Here is a 19,464-nt window from a genome sequence, read left to right on the forward strand (position 1 = left end):
CTCTATCTGTACTGGATCCTCACTGTTGCTCCTCTCAGACATCCTGTTGTTGCCCTGTGTTGTGGAGATCCTGTAGTGTTGGATCTGTAGACCTGGCCCCTCCTTGCTACCCAGCAAGCAGTTCATCAGTTCCTCAAGACAGCAGATGTTCGGGTGAGCCAATTCAAAGCTGTGGATCTGGGCCTAAGAGGTATCAGAGATGGTCAGCTCACCAGTTCTCACGTTCTCAATACCCTTGGAGCCAGCTCACCTGCAATCCCTGAAAGCAGGGCCAGACAGATCTACCCTGCTGCCCAGGTGAGGTGCAGAGACTGCTCTCCATGCTGCGGCTGCTGAGGGACATGGCCATTTCCCGTACTCTTATAACCCCTAGCCAGCTCTCCCACCTGCCCCAGATGGTGAGGGATAAGGGAAGAGGGTGTCTCCCCTTGTCTACACCACCGCCCAGCAAATGAGGCAGGATCAGCTCTCTCACACTCATGCCCTCGGGGGCAGCTCACCCACCACCCCCACATCCTGGGTCAGCTTCACTGTGCTGCCCAGCTGAGGTGCAGGTGCTGCACCTGGTGAATGGCAGGGCCAGCTCTTCCCCACCTGCCACAGGTAGTGAGGGCAAAGAGGGGAGGGAATATCACCAGTGCCATGTCATGGCAGACACGAGGCAAGGATGCCAGCTCTTGAACTTTAAAAACAGATTATGTATTTAGTGGGTAGTTTGATTTTTTTCCCCTGTATTTCTTTTGATAACGTGTGGTTTTGTTCTTATAGTTCTGTGGAATACCATGATTGTATAAAAGCCTGGCTTCTATTTATTCAGTCAGCATCTTAGAATCCTAAGTCACGTTTGTAACTAATGCCGAATGAGTTTATCCATGCTAGTCTCTCTTGGTGTTCACATCTGTATACAAGCACCGTGTGCCGCTACTTCCTGATGTCATTCCTGCAGAACTCGAGTTTGCAGTCTCCTCTCACCGCCCATCCTCAGGGCATCCCTTCTTCATAAAGTCACTTGTATTACATCACAGGCCCCGAGGAGCTTTCAAAGCTCCACAGCCCTTAGCCTCCCCTCACCCTTAATGACCAGAATACTCTTCTTCTACATTGGCACAGCCTGTTCTGCAGCCACGAGCCATTTAAGGGTAAATTTTAAGATGTCCATAAGAAAATGTATTCAAATACCTGACCCAGGAATAATACTCAGAGCTGTGAAAATCACCACTGAGATTGTTCTAACCCAGAGTTGATATGCTAGGTAGGGAAACTGTGGTAGAGATACTGAGACCATGCAGTCAGAATTCCGTTGTAACTGAGGAGCAAAAAGCGAGGAAGAGGAAGGAGTCTCAATCTCCCCTTCAAGGGCTCGCTTCTATCTTCCTTCCATAGGCCCCATCTCACAAGGGTTTCAGCACTTGTGTTGAGTTAGCAACCCTGCTCAGGAGAGTACACAGTGATTGAGGGAGACAGCTGACGTCAGCCTCTGGCCTACAAAAGCCTGCACACACACGTGTTCCTTAACACATACGGATTTACAAGAAGGAAGGCAGGCAGGACGGAAGGAAGGAAAGAGGAACTTAACAATGCAAGTCTAATCTCAGCTCTGGGGAGGAGTGGGGTAGGGGCAGAACTCCTGGCACTTAGCCAATTAGCTATAGGTTCAGTTAGAGATCACCCCCCCATCCCCGCCACTGGTATAGATCAATTAAAAAGACACCCGGCATGCTCCTCTGGCCTCTATATATCGATGTACATGAACATACAGACGTAAAATGCTAAAATACAGACTTCCAATAATGTCCCACTATTGGTTCATTGTGACAAATGTAACACACAATGTAACATGAGTAGGAGAGGATTCTGGGTATGGGAAATATGGGAATCCTGTAAACCTCAATCTGTTCTACAGAGAGGCTATTAAGAAGAAAAAGGAACACATCCTACTTGTGAAAGAGCAGCAAGTCAACTGAATGCACCGAATGGCTCTGCGTACCCGGAAACAAGATCTCTGCTTTGACAGAACCTTAGGGACAGATACTGTCTTCTCTAAGCTGCACACCATGGCCGAGGCCCAGGACTCCAGTTTAAGAAGTCCCTTAAGTCAGGGAGGCAGTAACTCTGACAGCATCTTGGGAACAGATGTGAAGAGTGCAGTGGGCAGGGGAAGTAGCAGCAGGTAGCCCTTCCAGACGGAGTGACTTCAAGTCATAAGCAGTCAACTGACTACTTCTATTGCTTTAAAAAAAAGAAACCAGGATTTTAGAACGAATTTTGATCCCTAAGCCACATGATTACTAAGCAGAGTCCCAGACTTTGCATCTAATTGTTCCTACTGTGCCAAGTTATGGAGGTCAATGTAAGCCGCTTGTGGGTGGGTGAGCAGTGGTTTCACCGTCTGCTTCAGAAGCAGCTGCTTAGCAACTCCCTTCCTGGGTTAGGGTCACAGGGCAAAGCTTGGCCCCTTTAGAATGTTTAGAACACTTGCTGCGCCTTTTCCTGCTTCCTAAATTCAGCCCCAAGGGACACCACATAGGAACAGGTGCTAATGCTGCACCAAACCTGCTCAGGCTTCAGCTAGATTAAGTAACAAACGGTATTTATACTTAGGTCAATAAAAAAGGCTTACTCACTGCTAAGACTCTCACACTCCCATCCTTATCCAAGAAGCTATTCCCAGGAGACAATAACACACAAAGGGAAAATTATTTTCTTCAACAGAGTCTCACTCAGTACACAAACACCACCAAGGACAGGCTCCATGCCCAGCAGTAGATGGTCAACTCAGTGAACGCAATGGTACTTTGGGGTTTTTGTTTTGTCTGTATCCTCATGCTTTGGCTATTTTCCCCCGTACTGGTCTTTTACTTATATATTTTGGTTTCTGATTTTGTGCTTTAATTTTGTGTGTGTGCCCAGTCTCTTTTTGTATTCGTGTGTGCTATTACTTTTTTCTATTTTTTTCTATCCTGTTTTTTGCTTTTGTTTTTATTTTTCAGGTTTATTTTCTAAAGATTGAGATAAAGAGGCTTAAAGTTAGATAGATGGGAAGGATCCTGGAAATAAGGAAGAACTTAACAAGAGTATGTTATTTGAAAAAAACTGTTCAATTTTTTAAAAAAGAATTTACAGTTCCCAACATACATGGCATTTTAAGGTAACAGCACTGTCTGCTAAACTCAAATGGGCTTCAATGCTCAGGATGTAATACACAAAGGGACAAATGTTGCCTGTTCCTGCACAATGCTCTGTGTCTGGACACCTCTTATTAAATACACTGTGACTGAAGTGTGACACACACGACAACATGGCCCATATTTAAAACAAAAGCAGCAAGATCATTTTAGTGAAAACTACATTTATTTTAAAACTGAGTGCACAGCACTCATCTAACCCTGCTGTGTAGACTTAGCACCATACTCAGTTTGTAGTTAGTCATAGCACAGACATTTTGGTTTGCATTTTGTACTTGAATAGTGTTTATTTAATGGACTCTGGTTAAGTCCTTTACACACATCATTAATCTTTTCACAGTACACATTTAATGATGGTCTAGTAATCTCAAAACAAAAAAGCTTTTAAGACTAATTAATAAATTAAACAAAATGAAACCCACACTCCCCCCCCCCCCAGCTAACTGTTGTTGAGTTCCATTTATATTGAATCCTGCTGTTTTTAAAAATAGTCATGATTCTCCAGCCCCCGTCCGAGTATGCAGCGATAGTCATCAACTGTCTGACTCTACCCCCAAAGGATTAATCCAGTGTTCCTCAGCTTTTTAAATATAAGCTGGAAAGTGTTAATAAGCTTTTAAAAAAGGCAAATATTCTTTGACAACAAGAATGACACATAACCAATCAATAAAAGCACTGACAAGACATTAATTACCACAGGCACTGGCTGTTGTTTCAAGTTAGGATCCTATCCCACTCCTTACATTCATAGCATCACTGAGGTAGTTACAATACTGAAAACTGGACTCCATGTTGCTGGGCTCTATCTGTGAACGTGAAAGATACATTATCTTTTGAACCTACTTCCTCCTAATAATTCAAGTTTTCTTAAGAATTATAAAATCCAATAAGCAGCCTTTTTAAAGAGGAAAAGCAGTATGTTCCTATAACGGTTCTCGTGCTTGAAAACCGTCATGAGTGTTCTTACCTGAGTGGTTTTTGTCACCAGTCTAGCAAGCCCACACCATGCCTTGTGTACACTAAATATAATAAAAGTTCGCTTCCTTTTAAGGAAAGAACGTTTCTCTAAGAATTCCTGTTGGCAGAAGCTACCCACTGGCACTTCTCCACTGGAGCTGCCTCTATCGGTCCCACGCTGTGGAGCCCTTCCCTTCCCAGCAAAGGCCATTGACTCCTGCTGCATACCCACATCTTTACAGTGAGCTCTTGTCAATACACACTGTGGTCTCATAGCTGCCACAGTTTCCCCTGTTCAAGTGCTATCTTATAAAAACAAACACATCCTACTCATTTTAAACCAGAAAGTTTCCCTGCACCAGCTCTTTCCTCTTCCATGGGTAGGAACACTATGCTTACAGTTTACCAGTTACTCTTTTACTCTGATGTTTGTCCTCCCTACCTCCCGACAGAACTTTAGGGCCAGGCTGCCCTTCCTATGACAATATTGCTGTTTTCACTCACTACCAATACAATGAATTGTCCCCGGGTGGTCACACAGCCAACCACAGAAAGCCCCTACTAAAGTCAGTCCCCTGCCTGCTTACTGAGCCACCCTCCCTACAACAAAGTGCTGTATCAGCCCGACCTGAGCACTGCCCTAGCCGGCCTCAACTCCACAGCAATCCTACCAGTTCTGCTCTAGCACCAATGCTTCATAAGGTGCCTTCTCCTGAAAACCGTCTTAGAGCAACCACCAATCTGAGTATGGGCCACGGACTGCACTGGGTGGCGCACAACTTGTCAATGCACGAACCCAGGACCCACGTCACTCGTCCTGAGCTATGATCTATTCTCATCCAGGCAGGGGTATGGCAGCCTATGTTACACAGGTAGTTCATGTCCTAACACTCCCAAGGCATGTTGGTTACAGCTAAGTGTTTCCAAGTACTACAGGTTCCCTGAGTTAAATATGCTTAACCCTGAAGAATTGGGGCTGATTGCTTAGGGGAAAAGGTAGCAGAGCAAAACGAAAATTATGACCATGATTTCACGGTATGTATCTGCTTTGCCCCTAATTGTAATATATAAATCCAGCACCTATATTTATGATATGAAGTTATATAAAATCATCTGGATTTTTTTTTTTAAACTGCAGATTAGTATACTTAGCAACTGGTGAGTTTGAATTTAGAAACCTACAAGTAGGTCAAAAAAAACTCTGAGCTGCAAGATTAAAACAATTCTTCAAAAATTAATACTGCAACTTTCCTTCATAAAAGATGGTTTGGCAAGTCCACAGATAAACACTAAGTCTTTGACATATATGCCAGCATAAGGCCAGAGCCCATCACAGGTCAAATCTTAGAATGGCAAGTTTTCTGCGGTATTGAGCATTTTGAAATATTTGGACCATCAGCCAAGAACTGGGACATTTCTGTCACATAGGATTTGACACATGTCAGTACCTGCCGAGTCCTCCTAGGCACTCACGGTACTGAAAGGGATGCTCAGTCTTCTGGTGCCAGGGCCTGTTACATTGTGGTGCTATTTGCACCCCTTCCTTCTGAAGGGGAGCACAAAAAGCTTGCTCCAGAGCTATCTGTCTCAGAACAGTCTGGATCATACATACGTCATCACCTCTCAAAGCATGGAGTAATACATGGGAAATGTTCGTTTATCTGGTAACTCCGGTTATAAGAAACACTGAGGCAGGGTTTAACTTCTACTGGTATTGCCAGGGACATCCCAACACCAGTCTGCATGTGGCCAAGGCCCTGAGCACTGGTTTGGAAGCCCGCAGGACAAGTCTGTAGCGTGTAGGACGAGGTGTGTGTGGTAGACACAATCTGCTGACGGCCTGGCTGTTCTGACCCAGGATGGCGATACTGCAGGGAGGGCTGATGAAGATACTGAGGCTGCTGGAAGTGAACTGGCCGTGAGGGCTGTGCTGTCTGGAACACAGTCAGCTGTGCTGACTGAGGAGCCGACTGTCCCCTCTGTTTGTTTGCTTCTTTCACGTCGTTATCATGAGCACTGAGACGAAAGAAAGGGAAGAGTAACACCAATGGCAAGGATACGGCAAAGCCCCACCTCCCACCTCTGCCACTGTTTACTCCATGAACCACCACTGCTGCCACCTAAGTCACTGTCATTTCAACAAGTCACCCCTTCCTTGTATCCTTCTCAAGTGTTCATCTTGGTATGTCACATCCTGGCAACCCTCAAATCCAGTGGTATGCAGTAAGATCAGCCCGGATTGATCTCGGTGCTGTGGGCTGCCCACATACAAGAGCTCCTTGTCCTGCCAAGTACTGAGGGTCACAGCGGTAACAGGGTCACAGGCAGAGAACGCGCCTTTGCTGCAGAGCAAGCAACTGACAGAGGTGCCCTACGGGAAGTTTTAGGATACAGTATACACAAAGGAAAATGCTACCTAGAAATGATAAATGCAAGAGCAAAAGGGCTTACAGCAACAGCCGTTCAATACACTGCACTAAGAAGTCCCAGGAGTAAGCAGTGAGACGGTGCAGCCTCGTGGGCCATGTTGGGGACAGACGAAGGATAATCCTCGAAGAAGCCACACATGCAGCAGCTACTAAAGAAGGTGCATAATTTAGAAAGGCATAATCTGTGGAGACATCAAAAATGAACTTGAGCAACAGAACACACGGGTCACCATGCAGTCACATGAGGGCGTTCTCAGAAACTCACCTTGCAGAGATACTTCCAGGAAGTAATCTGCATATTTGGCCATGTAGAGTTTAGTCTTTTCCAAGCAAACCATTGGCCAGCCGTCGTGAAGGTCTGTCTCATGTACTGCTTCAGAGAGGTAATACTCAATGAAATGGGCAGCTGTGGGAAGGCAGAGGTTCCACTGAAAGGTCTCTAACAGCAACAGTTCCATATGCAGCAAGCTCTGCTTTGTGAGCACTAGGTTCATATTAGTCATACAGCCCAGGCTGTTGAGCTGCTCCAGCTTAGGCACACTGTCTTCTTTGTCTTCAAATTTACCTTGTGAAAAGGAGTGGGAAATGTTAGCAAAGTGGTATTTGGAGGTCTTGCCAGCTAATGGGATGTGCTAGCAGGATACAGATTTAAGAACAGTCTCCTGTCTCATACAGATGTACTTGCACTGGAGTGCCCTTCTGTTCCATGTCATCCTCTTCCTAGTATTTCCCCACCCTTGACCTTTAACCATTCCCTAAAAAAGAAGTGCATATACTTGAACGGGGTCTTATAGCATAAAGAAAATAGTCATATATGCTAACAAGGCCAGGTGATTTTTTTTTTCAGAAAAGTATCATTTTTTTGTGGGTAGGGGATAGTTGGAGAATATTATTTAAGAGTGTCAAGAATTTAATATGAGCACTTTATGGCTCTGCCACTGAGCTAGTAGTTCTTAACCTCTTCTAAAGCCAGTCTGCACCATGTACATTCAGTCCTGGAGAGTTTTCAGCATAATCTCAAGAGCAGAGAAAAAGAAACTGTGGAGGAAAACTGAATAAATGTCTCTACTACAGGCACTGTTATTTCACAAACAAAAGCACAAAGAATAAACCCACTGCTACGTCTCTTTTCTGTAAGTTTATTTTTCAAAAAAAGAGAGGGACTAGGTATGGTGCATACAATACGCGTGCCTGTAATCACTTGGGAAACTGACACAAATAGGAAGTACGAGGCTGCATATAGACTATATAGTGAAACTTGTCTCCAAAGGCTCACTGAGGTGGCTAAGTGGGTAGAGGTGCTCGCTGGGCAAGTCTGGAAGCCCCAGAACCCCCAAGAGTGGAAGCAGAGATCAAACTTCACAAGACTGTCCTCTGATCTCCACACATATCCCCTGGGTAGTGCTTCCCTTCCATCTGAAGTTTTAAAGCCAAGAGGAGGTGGGGGCGGGGGAAGATTCTTATTCTCTTTTAAATCCCTAACTCAGAGCAGAACAGTAGTGAAGGTCACACTGTATGAGTTCATTATCTGAAGCATTAACTTCTTAAAAATAGGCATCTGATGCTCCAACTAGTCACGCTGAGGAGTAAGCTTTCCTTTCTACCTAAGAAAACTATTTCTATGGATTATCCAAATAAGCATTCCTAGGCATTCAGCGTGCACGTGGGTACTTCTATAAGCTATGCCTGTCTCTGGGACAGAAGAGACTGGGACTAAAGCATTCAGTACTGTGTTCTATTTTATACTGAATTTTAAAAGTTATAATTATAGCTTTCTCTCAAGGGATTTTACACTAATTTTTGTTCAAAACTATGGTTAGAAAGTTATTTTTCAGAAGCACACATTATTACATATAAAAATTGTTTTAATATGTTGATAATGATTTCAGTATCATCTGCTTTCCTTGGAAACCTTGTCATTTTAATCTACCCATTTATAAACACTTTCAAGAAAAAGTAAGAAAGTCTGCCCAAGCAAGGAAACTAACATTTCCTGGTGAAGGGTCTCTTCCTTCTTGAAGGGGGGGGGATGTGTAACACTGATTAAAGCTGCTACACAGATGGCAGAGGCCAGGATCACTCCGCTGGCAGTGGGTAGCCAGAGGGACTTTGCTCACATCCTGGAGATGGAGAAAGTCCTGTTGCTTACCTAGGAGTTTGCTTAGGAAACAGAACAGGGCTAGAAAGATTTGTCCCTGAGGCCAGGAGGCTCTAAGCTATTTTGAGAAAAACATAAACCCAAACCAGCAGGAGACAGCTACTCTTGCTCTAGACACTGTGAACTTCTTTAAATCTAAACTGCAACTGGGACCTGAACGAGCTTTATACAAACACGTTAAGCCACTGTTGTACAACTGAACTACACTGCTGACCCTTTTCAATTTTAATTTCAAAACACTGTTCACATGGCCCAGGCTGGGCTTCTGAGTATCTGGAATCCCAGATACACTTCACCTTGTTGCCGCCGCCACCTCCAGCTCAAAACCACTCTCAATATTACTACTGATGATCAAAGCTTAATTCAGACTTTAAGATGCTAGACAGTCTTTCCCAGTTCAAGTCATATAAAAATGGCATGTTGAAGCACCACAGCAGTGGTTTTCATATTACAGCATGTGAAGGATTACACATTACATCACTGAGCAGGAAAGGAAGTCACTGTTCCCAGAGTAATCTGTAAAGCTCTGCAGAAGGAGAGTGCAGGTGTTTGTCTCCCATGAGTCATTAGGGCTCTCAAGCTCTTGGCCATTTGGTAGCAGCAGTACTGGCTGCACACTTCAAAGAAATGTTATTAAAATTAATGAGTTTATTTATGTCATACTTTAAGTTGCTTTGAAAAAATTAATATACCATAATTCACCATAATTCAAGGATCAAGGGGGTTTCAAATTCTCCCTTTGAAACTTTCATCATCAAAAAATATAAACTACTTATGGTCAATTTCAAGCTCAAGAAACCAAGACATTACATAAGGTCAGCCAGTTCACCCAAGGACAAGTTAGTTGAGTAAAATCACAACTGAAGGCCAGAAGGGACGACTTCAGTATTCTCAAAGCTGCATTCCCAAACCAAAGCACTATACTAAATATGTTTATGTTTGTTTGTTTGTTTATGTTTATAAATATTTAGCTATAAATGTCAAGAAGTCTATATCCTGGTTTTCAAACTTAAAAATGAATTGCATGAGCTGGAGAGAGAGCTTATCCATTAGGAGCCATGGCTCTTCTTCAAGGTGACCCCTATGCAGCTCAAAACTGTAACTGTGGCTTTAGGAAATTAGACTCCCTCATCCAGTCATACATAAAGGCAAACACTAATGCATGTAAATAAAAATAAACCTTTAAAAATAAAACAAAATAAATGTTATGCCAGGCACAGTGCTCAGGCCTTTAATCCTAGTACTTGTGAGGCAAAAGCAGTGGATCTCTGTGAGTTTAAGGCCAGTTTGGTCTACCTAGGAGGTTTCATGTCAGCCAGCTATGTACCCTGTGTAAAAGAAACAAATACATAAGTGACATGTGGCATAAGAGCCACATTTGGGATTCTAATTCAGTCTTAAGTTCTTGGAAACATTTTCATTATGGATAGTGGTACACTCAACTACACAGGCAAGAACTTCATGTGTGAAAACAAATGAGCTACATGCATCTGCACCTATCCTTGTGCTAACTGCTCGGTGTCACTTAAACCTACTTGTTCATACACAGATCACAAAGATCAGGAGTTTTCTCACTTGAAAGGAAATACCAGAAGCCATATGACTATATTGATAAAGGACCCAAACAGGAAATGAGGATACAGGAAATTCATATCTGCTTCCCAGAAAATAAAGAATTAGACGCCAGAAACAAAATACCATGTTGTGTTTCCTTTGCAGGAAACGCAGAGATCAGCCATGGAAGCCACATGTTTGTAAAGGCAGCAAATAGTAGCTTCGTGGCAGACGATGCTCTCTAGAGCCCTGCCAGTATTTTATCCCTTCAGTACCAAACAGGAAAGTCATCTACACTGCACACAGAGTCCTCACAAGTGACTAAGGCCATCAGCTTGAAAGAGAAATGGAGAAAGAACAGGAAAAGGCAACTCATGGGGGACAAGAAAGCAAAATTCATTAAAAAATAAGATGTAAATCAAACTAACTGTAAGCTTTAATTTTTCACTTAATAAAAAAATAAAGTGAAAGACTTAAGCCAGTATTGGTGAGCCAAGAGAAACAAAACACTTGCTATAAATTATCAGCACTAACAGCCCATGACTAAAAGTCTTCATTCACCTTGAGTCCACAATCATGAGTATCTGTCAGAAGTCTCATTTCAAGGTTGCTTCCAAGCGGACGGCCTGTAATCTCAGTGCTGCTCAAACTAGCCAAAGTGAGCCACAGAAAACAGCTGAAATGTAAGAAGTTATTTTCCTTAAAAACACAGATCTGCTTTAGGAAAAGGCAGACTCTTTAGGAGTGGGACAGAGACACTGGTCAGTACACTTTCTATACTGCAGATTCCCTACGTGGCTCTACTTGCTCCTAAGAACAACTTTATAAGCTGAGTCTCTTTATTTCCACTCTATAGAGAGTTAACCCGAGAGTCAAAATTATTGAAACTTGTCATTGTATTGGTGATTCAAACCTACAAAACCTATCACTACAATCTGACACCCAAACACTACAAACTGCTTTCAATTCAGGTAACATCCAGGCTCTACCTCCCCACTTCCAGTACTGCAGATCCCAGGCAGGCAGGCAAGCATTAGTCCTAAGAACATACAAACTCTGATCTATCTTTGGGCACATTATACACAGCATCCAATCTATCATATAACTGCCTCTTGATCTAGTAGTTAGAAACTATTGTTTATCCTCCTATGCAGGGAGCAGACAGCGGGCAGTCAGAATCCGAAGTCAGTGTTTCTAATGGAGAGCTGCCACTGGTATCCAAATGGAAGAAAACAGGTGCTAGAATATAGGAAATGCCGGGAGTGGTGGCACATGCCGGTAATCCCAGCAGAGGCGGTGGATCGATGAAGTTGAGGTCACCCTGGTTTACAAAGTAAGTTCCAGGATAGCCAGTACTATAAAGAGAAACCCTATGGGGGTGGGAGGGAGCAAGAGTTGAGAAAAAAAAGAAAAAGAAAAAAACCCCAAGAAATACTAAAATAATCCCATTAGTTTATAAGAAGTATCAGACACTAAAAGCAGACTATTGGTTTATAAGCATACTAAGCTTTTTTGACCCAGTATTAGAGATTGAAAGGGGCTGTATTGTTGCTAGCTAAATTCTAATCTCAGTTCCTGATACAGTGGAGACAATTGCTCCAGCTCTCACCTACACTTAGTCCGCAGGGCTGATGGCTACCCTGGACACGTCCCACTTGACAGTGGACAAGTGGGATGTAAGAGCAATTCTCTCAGGATAACAAAAGGTGACAGCAGAACAAAGGGGGTGTGTGGCTCTTCCAGAAGCAGCTGACTGTTGTGGCTGAATGAGAATGTCCCCTAGGCTCCTGTGTTTAAATGCTTGGGCCCCAGTGAGGTTTCAGAAGTCCCCACCATTCCAGATGGTTCTCTCTTGGCCCTGTGGTCGATTTCTCAGCACGTAAACTCTCAGCTACTGTTCCTGTACCAGGCTTGCCTGCAGCCATGCTCCCTGCCACAAAGGCAGGTAGTGGGAAGACAGTGACGCGTGTCATCCATATCCAAGCCACCGCAAATACAAACTACACCTAGTTACTAGAAAGAAGCTTTAACTGTTACAACTGCCACATTAATTACACCAAATAGTATTCCAGAGAATAAAAGATCACCCCACACACTGCAGCACACTTCAACCTATGCTAAGACACTGCAAGAATCAAATCCCCTTCCTCTGTTGTGGAAATAGCAAAGTATAAGAACTTAGCATCCTACAGTCAGGCTCTTGCCTTGTCGCCTGGATGTAGGTTCTACCATATCTGGCTTCGTCACAGTGGGCCTTAGTGATCCCATATAAGTGACTGTACCTAGTTTGGTAAGTTACTAGTAACCAAACTAATCACAATGTAAGTTATTTTACGAAACTACATTAATGTCGTTCATTATTTCATAGGTCATCAAGCTTAGCTTCCTGTTTGATTCAGAATACTCGAAAACCACAAAAAGCCAAGGAGGGGCTTAGCAATGGTTAAGTTGACAGTAGCAGCCACAGCAAGCAAAACAAAACAAAACAAAACCTTTCCTTAATGATCTAAAAAGCTTAAGATAGCACTCACTGCTTTTATGTCTGAGTGCCAGAGTGTGTCTCTGTTATGCACATTATACACTTAACCTGCATTCCATGGAATAGAACAAAACAAACATGTTACTTGTGAGTTTTCATACATCTGATCTATCAAGTGTGGGTCCTTTTGATCTCACATAGACAAACTCTAAAGGGCTTCAATTCAAAGCCAGTAATGAAACATCAGGAATACTGTATATGAGATAGCCTTTGAGTATGACACTTTAATGAAATCATGCTTAGTTGACAATTACCAATATTGTCTGTGGCGCCTAGAATTTGTATTTGTATCAATCTTGATGAGGTAGAGTTTGGGCATTTGTTGTTTTAAAAAGATGCCTGAACTATTTTTTAATATCTTGCTAACAACCATAATATTTATTTCCTAAAAAAGCAATGGCTGGAAATGACTGGGATTTGATAATAATTCAATGAGTCATCCACAGTTTTACCGTAGAAGCAATGTGGATCTTGAGTTGTGTAAATCAGATCCATACTCACTTGCTAGAAGCAGACAGGAAAGCGCAACTAAATGCAGCTGCTGAATGGAGATGTCATAGCGGTCCATGAACAGGTCCAGCAAGTAGACAGCGAGGTGTCGGGCAGAAGGGCACAGTGTGAAGCGATTGCTCACAATGGCAATCAAATCAGCAAAATACCGCCTGAGATTCAGCTGAGGAGACTGGCCCTTGTAAGAAGGCAGCTTCAGCTCCTAAATCAAGAGGAAGAATATTTAATCTATAGACATCCTTATAATATCAAGACAACATTGTTTTCCAACATATTGTGTAGTAAGAGCTTAAAGACACACTTTTCTTGAAAGGAATGCAGAGATAAAGTTGAGTGGAAGGTGTATGGCTTTAAGAAAAACCAACAAACACACTCCAAGTACAATCTTCCTTTAAGGAGTCAAAACTTTGGTTGAAAGGGAGCAGACATGAGTAGGTTCCTAGAACTATGCAGACAATGGACTTGCAGGGTTGTGATGTACCCGTAAGCACCTTTTAATCTCACTTCCCTTCCATCAGCTAAAATCCTTATTTTGCCACCATCCTTTATATACCTAATATTTTTCTAATCAAGACAATATTAAACAATTTGCTTTAAAATTTTGTATTACTAGGAGAATCTGTGGCTAGGAACATAATTTAGCAGTAGAGCAAATTCCTATCATGTACGAAACATCACTCATACACGCACGTGCACACACACAGACACAGGAGGGAGGTTGTCCAAATGTGTACCAAGACGGAAAGCTCTGAAATTAATTCTGTAAGATCAGTGTGACGTTGAGACTAAACCTCACAGGGAATCACAACAGAAGAAAGCACCATGAATACCAAACACACAGAGAGATAAAACAAAAATGAGACTTTGTAAAGAAAATGTATCTTGAAGAAAACCATCGGAGTGAAAAGGGCAGCCCACAGGACTAGAGGAAAAGTGTAAACTCATATGTCTGATAAGACATTAGTAGCCAAACTACTTTTAAAGCTTCCTTTCTCTTTTTTCTAGAATTCGAGGAATTGAACCTATGGCCTTGCACAGGCTAGAGACCATGTTACTTAGATACATCCCAAATTACATAAAGAATTCCTACGTAATGTCAAATAGACATTTTCCCTGAGAAAACAATCAAACCAGCTCAGGAGATGGCTAAGAGGCCATGAGATCTTTCTAGGAAAACATGAGGGCCCAAATCAGACCCCCAAACCAGTACAAAGAGCTGGGTACAGCTGCCCATGTCTCTGACTCTCCAGCAGCCTCCCTGGGTTTGCTGGTCAGCCAACCCAGCCAAAAGGAGGTCAGTGAGAGATCCTTTCCCAAGGCAATGCAGTGGAGCGAGGAGGACACTCAGTATTAGTTATGTATACAAACCACACACATAAAGTCAATGTAACACGGAGACATACAGAGAAGACAACAACAAAGGACAAAAAGCACATAAATAGATGCCCAACATCTTTAATCATTAAGAAAATGCAAAATGAAAACCACAAGCTACCAGTTCATACCCATGTAGAGTGCTATTATCAAAAACCCTACTCCCCAAAAGCCTAAACAAAGGGAAAATGACAAGCATTGTCTAGGCTACGGCAGAACTACAATCCTTGCCCATTACTAATGGTAATATAAAAGGAAGTAACTGCAATAGACAACAGGCTGGTAGTTTTCAAAAACTTAAATATCCCAAATATTTGAAAGTAGGGAGATAGGTAAGGCATTTGTACATCCCGTCCATACACCATTACCCACAATGAGCAAGAAATGGAACTAACAACCCATGTGTGTACGAGCAGATGTATGGGTGCACACACTATTCGGCTTTCAAAAGGAAACTGTGACATATGCTTTGAGGGTACACCTTGGAGATCACATGCTATGTCACGCAAAGGGCGATTATTATATTAATATGATCCCATTTACATGAAATATTTGGTCAAAGTCATAGAGGCTCAAAGTGGATTAGTGGTTACTGGGGTCGGTACATGAGAAGTGGGAAGTTAGTACTGAGTTTTAGAGCTGAAAACTCGTTAACTTACATCTCCAGAGATAAACAGTGAAAACTGTCTCAAAAGAATTAGAGTACATAGATCATAAAATACGCTGTTGAGAACACCAAAGAAGACCTAGCTTGGCCACGGGGAGAGGGAGTACTAGAAAAAGAGGCCTAAATACTACCTTAAAAGACAAACTTGGGGTCATACCTGCAACATATTGGTGGGCTTCATTTTTAACTATGTTAATTTTACCAACATTAGTAAAAACAGCCTGGAACCCAGGACCATCAATGAGATCTTACTCTTACTCTGTGTTATGCTGAGTCATGGTATCTGTGGGTTGGCGCACATACCACGGCACACACACACGGAGGTGAGAGGCCAGCTTTGTAGAGCTGGTTTACTCCTTCCGTCTTTGAGTGAACTCAGGGTAAAACTTGGATCACACGTACCTTTACCTGCTGAGCCACATCCCACACTCAACAGAAGAGTTAAAATAGCACAAACAATACAGTTCATTTGTCTTTTCTAGTGGGACAGCACACGTTTCCTCTGCTAGCTTTATCATTGCCTTAGAATGGAAATCCCTTGCTCCTGAGGATCAGATCAGGAATCCAGAGCACAGGGAAGCCAACTGTACCGCCTTAAGTCTCCTCTCTAGCTGGTTTGGAGAGAAAGGCCTATAGGTAACTAGTGGAACACCAAGGTGCAGAGGTGGGAGAGGGAGCACCTTCATGGAGGCAATGGGAGAGGGAGGGGAAAGGGGATTGTGGGAAAGAGATAACATCTGAAATGTAAATGCAGAGAATTTCCAATAAAAAAAATTTGGGGGGGGGGGGAGAAACTACCAAGTGTAACTACAACCAACTCCTTGGACCAATTTTTTTTTGTTTCTCACAAAACTGTGATTGTTTCCATTTGTCTTTATAGCTCCTCAAATACTTTCCAAAGAGTTACAAGACTAGAAAGATGGGGCAGAATGATAAGAGAAGACAGGCACTTAAAGGGACAGATGACTGGTAAGTCTTTGGAGTAGGAAACTGTATTTACAAAAACAGCCCAGTTGGCGTTCATTATATTTTGCTTCTTCCCAGTCTTTTTTTTTTTTTTTTTTTTTGTCACATCAACTATTTCTGTAAAAGGTGGTGGGTCTAAAGCTGGACCATCTTTCACAGCAGATGAATGGCAACTGCCCAGGGGAACAGCTCCATTCAGATGACTTCAACTTATAAAGCAGATTGCTGGAGTCTAAGCGGCCACGCCAGTTACTGTTCTCACTTGCATATACTAAGTACTGAGCAAGCTGCACACACAAAAGATCAAACCACTGATTAGCTGACTTTAGCGTTTTTAATGAGAAAATTCTATTTAACTTCCTTGACTCCAGTGCTCTACAAACAGTGAGTGATCTCTCCAGTTGTAAAGTTCAAGTCCTTACTGATGAATGTGAGTCCTTCATAAAATGGTTCCACTGCCTGGAATCAGGACCATCATCTAAACTGAGCTTAAAGACACAAAAAGACAACCCCAAGTAGCTTGCAACAGTGGCCTGAGCCAGGCTTCAGAAGGAATCCTCCCACATCCACCTGACCACAGGGCTGCCTTGTTCCCTGGCTCCTTCAGAGACCATGTAAACGCATGCCACAAACCCTAACTTTAAAAAAGAAAATTCTACTTCTAAGATCACCTGCAAAACTAATCTAGACAATTACTTATGATTAAAATTACCTACATATAAAATATAGGGATCACTGTGAAAAAAAAATCTTTAAACTGTTAAATTCTCTCATATACACAAAGTATCATTTATACCAAGTAACTAGTTTTGGTACATAATAGAGAGATTAAAAGACTGACACTCAGGAAATCCAAATATCTCTCCCAAAACTCAAAAGTGAATTAGGACAACTTTTCCCTCTAAGATTCCAAAGAACCATTCCAAAGCTGGAACAGTTATGTAGAGCAATCTCATAGGGGTCTAGGGTGTATTCAGAGCCAGAGACTAAACGTCAGGGTAAGTAAAGAACTGTTGAACAAGTTCTTGTGGGGGTGGAGCAATCTCAACAACTTCAACCAAGATCCAAAGTTCCGATCTGCTTAATTTGGTCAGATACACAAGATACAAGTCTATTATCATTTTAAAATCCTTAAACCTCAAGCTGCATGCTCTTACTAAAGAAAGAGTCAGCTGTTTTGATTCTTTCCCAGTTTTCGACACTTAATTCGGCCCTTTCCATCCAAGGTGAAATGGAGTAGAATTGATCTCTCAGGATCTTTCCTCTGGCTGTCAGAGATGCAGGGCTATCTCATAAATCTCACTAAGTCATGAAAATCATTACTTAGACAACAATACACAGACTTTGGTCCAAAAAGAGTGTATTCTTTTTTCAGTGTTTATTAAGTATACTGTGTCTACACTTGACATTACCAAGGAGTAGCTCCTTCCTTCCGCCTTAAGGCCTTTTGAATCGCCTCAGTCTGAAGGACCAAGTAACAGTACGTTCGCACACAGCTCTTACACTGTTCTAAGTTCCTGTACAGTACATACTTAAACAGATTTCACAATCATCGTCGTTGTTTCTCCTTTTACCGACGAGGAAACTGAGAAACAGAAGATTAAGTAGTCCGAAGTCTCAAAGCAAGTTTGAGGGAAGGCTGGAGAACCGAGTTACGTACCGGGGCTTACAACAGCTCCATGCAAAAGCAAGGAAGGAAGCAAGGACGGCTGCTCTCTAGGTACAAATTTACACACACACACACACACACACACACACACACACACACACACACACACAGACACCCATGGTCCACCTGGCAACATCAGAACATCATCGACCTTCCTTCTCCCAACTACCGCGCCCCAGTCCTCTCCACATTTGCAGGTTCTTCTTATGCAGCGCAGGGAAGAAAGAAGTTAATTAACTTTGACAAATAAGCAAACTCGCCTTCTCTGGCCTGGAAGGAAGGGAGTAAAGAACCAGACCGGCCTTTCCAAGGAAGCACAAGAGCCGGGATGGTAAGGTCGGGTCTCGGGGTTACCTTGTACCGAAGGGCCTGGTGAATATCCGCAGCCAGCTGTCCTCGCCACCACTGCCCCTCCAGCTCCATGGAAGCCGGAGGCGCGCCCGGCCAGACGCCGCAACTTCAAGTCTGGAAGACACGCCCCAGACGCGGTCACCGCCAGCAACTCCCCCCCCCCAAGTGCCCCCACGACCCTCCGCGCCCCCTCCTCCAGGGATGTGATCCCAGGTCACCCCGCGCCGCTGCTCATCTTCACCTGACCCGACCCCAAGACATCCTCCAGCGCCAGCAAGGCCCGATCTACCCTGTCGGGGAGGCTCGGGCTTAGTCTGCAATCGCCCGCTGCAGGAGCTGCGGAAAGGTGCGGGACGGCCCGCTTCGGGCTCTCTGAGTCCTGGGTTCGAACTCAGCCGCCGGTACATAGGCAGGGGAACCCTGACACTGTCAGGAAGCCTCCGGAGTGGAGGGAGGGTGACCAGCGCGTGATGCCAAGTCCGCGCCGACATCCCGGCACGCTCCACCACCCCGGGGGGATCTGCAGTGCGCCCTCCGAGGCGCGGCGAACAAAAGGCCGGCCGGCCGCGCTCCACGCCTCGCCTCGCTGCCCTCCCGCAGGCCTGCCCAGCCCACGCGGGTTCTTACCCCGAACCGCGGCCCTCACAGCCCCAGCCCGGCCGGCGTGCGCGGGGCGCCGGTAGCGCTCATGCCGCGGACGGTCGGCCGCGGAGCCCCCGCCTCAGCTAGGGCCCAGCTCCAGGGCCCAGCATCAGGGCGCTCGCGCCGCCCATTGTTAAAGGACCGGCAGGCGGCTCGCCGTACAAAGCCAGCGCCGGGGCACGGGCCGCCCCGCGCTGCCAATCAGCTCTCGCGATACAGCGGGGTCGCGCCGCGCCGTCCAATCGGCGGCCGGGCCGACCCAGGTGCGAGTCCGTCTCCCCGGCCCCCGCCCGGTGCCAGGCGGTCTCGCTCTGCAGCCGGGGCAGTCCGGGCGCCCACGGCCGCTCACCTGCAGGGAATCTTCGATGGGTCCCGGGTGCGGGCGAGCAAAGTTGCGATGCCTCCTCAGCCCTGCTATTAAAACTTGGCAGCGCGGATCCGGCCAGCTGTCTCACTTCCGAGG

General features: G+C 44.3%; 1 protein-coding gene across 2 annotated transcripts; it reads right to left on the minus strand.

Annotated features, from left to right (window-relative positions):
* Positions 1–3,639: 3,639 nt before the first annotated feature.
* On the minus strand, positions 3,640–19,122 carry CCNJ (cyclin J). 2 transcript variants are annotated; one of them, XM_080912471.1, is made up of 6 exons: positions 18,987–19,122; positions 18,363–18,473; positions 13,324–13,534; positions 6,837–7,136; positions 6,594–6,717; positions 3,640–6,158 (listed from the first exon to the last, which is right to left on the minus strand). In XM_080912471.1, exons 2-6 carry the CDS (start codon positions 18,429–18,431, stop codon positions 5,759–5,761), a joined length of 1,104 nt encoding a protein of 367 aa, XP_080768597.1. In that variant the 5' UTR covers positions 18,432–18,473; positions 18,987–19,122; the 3' UTR covers positions 3,640–5,758. The 2 variants fall into 2 exon arrangements, with proteins under 2 accessions (XP_080768597.1, XP_080768596.1); XM_080912470.1 differs by having other exon boundaries at positions 6,594–6,753.
* Between the last annotated feature and the right edge of the window lie 342 nt (positions 19,123–19,464).

Source organism: Micromys minutus (genome assembly GCF_963924665.1).
Source record: "Micromys minutus genome assembly, chromosome: 2".
NCBI classification, from domain to species: domain Eukaryota; kingdom Metazoa; phylum Chordata; class Mammalia; order Rodentia; family Muridae; genus Micromys; species Micromys minutus.